The sequence below is a fragment of the Dermacentor silvarum genome, chromosome 7 (assembly GCF_013339745.2).
Source record: "Dermacentor silvarum isolate Dsil-2018 chromosome 7, BIME_Dsil_1.4, whole genome shotgun sequence".
Classification (NCBI taxonomy): Eukaryota; Metazoa; Arthropoda; class Arachnida; order Ixodida; family Ixodidae; genus Dermacentor; species Dermacentor silvarum.
Window position 1 is genome coordinate 167,455,460 of NC_051160.1, and position 6,452 is coordinate 167,461,911.

General features: G+C 49.7%; 1 protein-coding gene across 1 annotated transcript; it reads right to left on the minus strand.

Moving 5' to 3' along the window:
- Positions 1-5,579: 5,579 nt before the first annotated feature.
- On the minus strand, positions 5,580-6,188 carry LOC119459329 (uncharacterized). Its single transcript, XM_037721138.1, has one exon. It carries the CDS (start codon positions 6,186-6,188, stop codon positions 5,580-5,582), a length of 609 nt encoding a protein of 202 aa, XP_037577066.1.
- Between the last annotated feature and the right edge of the window lie 264 nt (positions 6,189-6,452).

Genomic DNA, 6,452 nt, shown 5'->3' on the forward strand with positions numbered 1-6,452 from the left:
CCGACGGGTCAACGACCGCTGCCGGCGTAGCTCCTCATAACTCTGGCACAGAGTTATTAGCTCTGCCACCGTGCGAGGATTTTTGGCGAGGAGCATGGTGAAGGCGTCGTCGTCGATGCCCTTCATGACATGTTTGATCTTATCCAACTCGGACATGGTCGCGTTTGTTTTGTTGCACAAGTCCAGAATGTCCTCTATGTAACTGGTGAAAGATTCCCCGCCCTGCTGAGCGCGTTCGCGCAAACGCTCTTTTGCTTGCAGCTTACGAACAGCAGGGCGGCCAAAAACGTCGATAATGGCAGCCTTGAAAGCGGACCAGGTCGGGAAATCGGATTCGTGGTTGTTGTACCAGAGACTTGCTACGCCCGCCAGGTAATATACCAAGTTGCTCAATTTGCTGCCTCGTCGTATTTGTTGGGTACACTCACGCGCTCGTAAATAGCGAGCCAGTCCTCCACGTCGGTGCCATCCGCGCCAGTGAAGATAGGTGGGTCGCGTTGACGAGGGACACCGGGACAGGCGGGGGGTGCGCGAGGAGGCGTTTGCTGGGAGGCGCTTTGCGGCATTGCAGATGGTAGTGCACGCGATCGAAGCTCCAGGGGCATCGCAGGGGTTTCGGACCGGTTTTGAGGATACAGCACCTCCACCAAATTATAAGGGTGTTTATTAGACGGCACTTAAAGCAGCGCAAGAGCGACAATCCAAAAGCGCAGCACGGACTCTCAGCACGAGCGGCGCTCGAGAGCCGAAGAAAACGACCCACTAGAAGGCAGTGGAACGGACGACCCACTTCAAGGCGCTGGAGCGGACGACCCACTTCATAGTTAAGACATAGATAAACTTTAATCCAAAGATAGTTTTGTCTTGCCCCAACGGGGCATCGCTAATGGTCGGGGCCCCTAGTCCAGGGCTCCGCTGGCTCTTGCCATCTTCTCTGCTCTCTGGTCGTCGAGGGCCGAGCTGGACAGCAGTGCCTCCCATTGCTCCCTCGTGGTGTTCGTGTCATGGTGTTCTATGTTGTGTAGCGTGCACTCCCACGTAATGTGGTATAGGGTTGGTGTGGCCCCACACCACGGGCATTCGTCCTTGTAGGCTGTGGGTGAATGCGATGTAATATGTGTAGGTTCGTGTAAGTGCCTGTCTGGAGCCTACGCCAGGCAGCGGCATCCTCCGTGTTTAGTATTCGATGGGGTGGGGGATATCGCAAGCGACTCCCTCTGTGGTAGTTCAGGATTGCTGAATACTCGGGGTCAACTGGGTCAGGGTCATCTGCAGTCGAACAGAAAGAATGAGTTCCAACGCTTCCCTACAGTACACATATTCGGCGATTCCTTTGAGTAGGTGTCCGACCTTGTCCTCATCCGCCATGTTTGCGTTCACAATTCCGCAAAGCATCAGGATTTCCTCAATATAGGTGGTACACGTCTCTCCCAGTAACTGCGCTCGTTGTGAAAGTGTCTGCTCAGCCTTTTTCTTTTTCGAAAGCGAATCTCCAATGCATTTCTTTATCTCTTCGACGAAGCTGTCCCAAGTTGTGAGCGAGCCTTCATTATTATCGAACCACTTGAGGGCAGTTCCGGCAAGGAAAAAAAATTACTCCATCTACCGCTAAAGGGAACCATGTGTGGTTTCGAAGCAGCGGGAAGATGGTTAGCTTGAGCGGGAGATGGTTTCGCGGCAGTGGCCCGAGCGCTCATCGCGGCGCTGCACAGGAGAGCGAATGAGGCGCGCGCGCTCCGTCATTTTCATACCGCGGAACTACCGTGGCGCTCCCAGCGGAGTATGCAGCTGTCGCACCACCTGTTGTGCGCGCCGCTCCGGATTCCTAGAGGAGAGAAAGGGGGGAGCATAGGAGAGGAGAGAGAGGGGGAGAGGGCGCGCATTCGCTGTGGGGGTGTGGGACGCGGGCGCCGCTCCGTACAGTTGAGGATTCCTAGAGGAGAGAAAGGGGGAGCGTAGTAGAGGAGAGAAAGGGGGAGGGGACGCGCATGCGCTGTGGGGAGTGGGACGCCGCGGGACGCAGGACGGACAAAGCCCCCGCTATAAGCTGCTTCGCATCTAAAAGGCAACGTTAGAGAGTTGCGCCGATGTGCTCTATTCATTGTGGCGGCTCACCCTCACGTAGTGTCTCAACCAGTCGTCGACGTCCTCATTCGCAGTGCCTTATATTGTGCGTGCTTCTCGATGTGGTGTCCAGTAACCGGCTCGCCTCGGACGAATGCTTTCTGCCGCGATTTCCTCGCGAACGTCGCCTCCGTCCAAATCGCTCATGTCGGCGTCTCCCGGTGGTAGTCCGGCCAACCGCTTGCTGCGTCGAAGGGGTAGTAGAGCTCGGTCGTCCAGTGTGATGTACCCCGCACCTTCCACCAACTTGTACCGGATGGGATGGATTTATCTACAAGAATGATGGCTGGTTAGCGTAGCGCAAGGGACAGGACCAAGCCCAATTGGTAGCGGTCAACTCCTCGCTCACCCTTATACTTTCTCTTCCTTCGGCTGCGCCGTATAGCGCGACGATTTCTCCGGGGGCAGACGAAGCTCTCCGAGCGAGTTACCCAGCAGCGTGACAATATTGCTATCAAGACACTATCAAGACAATATCAAGAATAACATAAGGGAAACACCGGCGCATCAATGCTTCGCGCTTCCCCAGGTTCCACATTAGTGGAGCTGCATTAGCGCTGGATTTGAACTACACAAGCGCATAATTTGGATCCAGCGCTTAATGTAGCTCCAATCCTGCTCAAATCCTGCGCTTGTGTAGTTCAAACCAACGGTGAGTTAACATAAGGAAAACACCAGCGCACCATTGCTTCGTACTTCCCTAGGTTTCAAGTTAGTGGAGCTGCATTAGCGCTGGATTTGAACTACACAAGCGCAGAACTTGATCAGGATTGGAGCTACATTAAGCGCAGGATTTGAGCAGGCTTTGAACTACAGAAGCGGGGGATTTTCTATGTTTCATCTCTGTCTCATTGCAAAATAAAATAGAAGCCGCTCATCTTCAAGCGCGTCGTAAGGCCAAGCGAGACTGACTGCGAGACAACGCCTGACTGCGCCTGACTACCGCCTGAATAAGCTATGTCGATCACGAGCACCGCTGTTTGCTCCAGTCTTACACCACTATACTCGACGACAGCTTTTCTTAACATTGGAGCTAAGGCTACGGAGGCAGGGCCTCCGCACATTTGTGTTACTACGCAAGAAGTCCGGCAGCTTGCAGCCGATGTCAGTTACAGTTTCGGTTTTTGCTATCTCGCAGCGCTAGTGTGTTTAGCAAAAAGTATGCATGCAAAATGGGAACGTCAGAGTTAAACTTTGATGAGTGTGCCTACATGCAGCTAATTACTATGCTGTATTAATACTGGTACACAGAAAATTTTCCGCTGTTCTGAAGGTTTTCCCAGCATTATTCAGCCTTTATAACAGTGAAGCTTAGGTTCCGTGTTCAGTCAACGAAAAGTGTGGCAGCCCAGGATATACGGGTACGCGCCACACGTGATCGAATGTTAACGTTTACAGTATTAAGTCCTTATACAGGCGAAATGGAAAGCCGGTTACGGCACGATCCTGCCACGCGCGTGTCTTGTTTCAGTTTTGCTGTATGCGGTTTACGCCCACAAAGACTGTCAGCAATGATCGGCGCAGACTGCGCCTCAGTGTTCGAGAAGCTTCACAATTGCAGGAGATCATTTTGTTAAGACTACGCGCAACACGCGAACAGTCAAGCTTATTTCAGAGTTTGCGCGACCGCCAGTCATAAGGCTGGAAAGTTCGATGCGTGATGTATAAAAGACGGCGCGTCCCAACGATGATCAGTTTTTCCACGGCCGATGCTGCACTCGCCGCTATCAGCGCCAGTGTGTATTGCTGTAATCTGACTTTCTGTTTGCCGGCCGACTGCTGCCTTCGTCAACGTCACGACCCCGTGACAATATAATAGCTATGCAAACTATGCAAGGTGACGAATGTCGCCAAGCACACATCGCAGCTAAAATACGCAAGTACCATGATGCCGCTGAATTGGAAGATTTTAAGAGAGCTTACGATTAATTGAATAGAGACTGATACAGATTCTTTTATTGAGCTTCGCTGGTCAAGCACCTTCATGTAGCGTGATGGCCGTCGATGTTTTTTTCATCCGTGTTACGTTTGGCCGAGTTGGGTTCCAAGCCGGGAGAAGAAGACGCTGGGAGAAGGAAGAACGTACTTTAATTGCGGCATGCTTGCCGAAAGAAGGTGTACAAGAATACGCGTCCACGGCGTGATCCACAGTCCTTTATAAAAGAACGCCGTGATCAAAGGGCGAGGGAAAACATATGAGCGCACATGTGCGAAACAGATTATCGTCCGGAACAGATGAGCCAGACTTGGGCGCCGGCTGATAAGCGGTGCGCAAACGCAGCAGCATGCAGTATGTAACAGGTATTGTCCACAATACGAATTGTTATTGGTAGAAAAAAATAAAGAATGCATAAAAACAGTTCATATCTTTTATTGCATCACAGCCATGCGCTAAAATTCTCCAGGCCCGTGTATTTAGATTTAGGTCCACGTTAAAGAACCCCTGGTGGTCAAAATTTCCGGAGCCCTCCACTACGACCTCTCGCATAATCATATCGTGGTTTTGGGACGTTAAAGCCCATCAATTATTGTTAACATAACATTTTTGCACTTGTTGCACAGAACGTGATAGCCATAACTTTTTGCTGGCACTCTATCTCGACATAACATTTTGCACTTGTGACCAGAACATGATAACCATATAACTCGTTGCTGGAACTCTATGTCAACATAACATTTTTACACTTGTGGCACATAACGTGATAGCCATAACTCGTTGCTAGCATTGCTTGCCATAAGAACCATTTATAATAAAGAAATCAAAATAGGTACGAGCAGGAACACATTGATAACGAAGAATGAGACGATAGAATACATTAGGGAATGAGTAAATGAAAAACAAAACAATGACAAGAAGCGTTATCACACTTTCAGGTCCCATTGAGACAGCAATAAAACCGCCGTGTTTATTGACATGAGATCACACAGAAAATGAACACAATTTTGAACACTTCAATCCTCAACTAAGAAATGTGGTTCTCGCTGATTCAGCGTATAATGTAAATGTTCACGGCCGTGATACATCATCACATCACAGCCGCCGTGATAGTAGAGTGCACAGTACACGGCCGCTGACACAAAAAGCACAGGTTTAAGCCTGTCGCATTTCCATGGATCAGAAATGCCAGACGCCCGTGTACATATGTTTCGGTGCATGTTAAACAACACCGGGTGGTCAAAACTTGTGCAACCCTCTAGCACGGCATGTTGCATCGTCGTTTTGGCACACAATATCCCAACAATTATTATCACATCACGGTAACGTAACCAGTACATAAACGAAGTGCAACGAAACATAGAGAGATCAGCAGATTAAATTAAAATGAAGACAATGAGCAATAAAAGTGTAAATATATAGCAGTGACTGATGGACCTCAAAAGCAATATCACAGTTTCTGGTTAAGCACGCGTGTAATCCTTTGGTTGAAGCTTTGAAAAAGCACACATGGAGATGCTCATGGCAGTTCATAAATTCCGCTCATGTCAGAGCTGCTCGACTCATCAGAAGTACTCGAACCTGTGCCCAAAGAAATTAGGAGACTTTCTCTTTGGCTGTCTATAATGTCATCCCGCTCCCATGTCTCATCCTCAAGCCTTATCACGTGAGCGCAGTCTTGGAACCAGTTCTGCGGGGTCACACCTGCGATTCTTTCCAGCAGCAGCTTCTCAACTGAATCGATCTTGAAGTCAGTGTTCTTCGAAGCAACATAGCCATTGACCTGGCTCCACACGAGCTCTATTGGATTGAGCTCGCAGTGGTAAGGAGGCAAGGGCACAACCTCATGACCGGCAGCGCTGGCAAGTGTGTCAATCTGGTAAGCAATGAACATGTGCTTATGCTGCTTAACGAGATGCAGCAGTTCGCTCTTCAGTTGGTCATCCGAAAAAGGGATACTTTTCGATTTCAACAAGCACTGGATGTCGGCTTTTCTTGATGATGAACTTGGCACCTTTTCAACTTGAGCACTGTGATACGACGCATTATCCATCACAATCACGCTGCGTGGCTTGATGTTCGGTAGCAACTGTTCAACAAACCATTTTGGAAAACGCGGAGCATCCATTTCTGTGTGGTAATCACCAGCGCCCTTCTTGGCACGAAACACTAGGGCGGCTCCATCAACAAAGCCTTCCGCAGTGCCAGCATGCAAAACAATTAGGCGTCCTCCTTTACCGCTCGGTGAACATCTACCTTATTTTACTGGGGAATTTCGCTGCGACTTAAGTTACGATTATGTAAGGCTTCGATCACTCGCGTAAACAGCACACGTTTGGCGATCACTGATGCAAAGCATACCTCTCGTTTTCGCTCACCGTTAGGTACACAC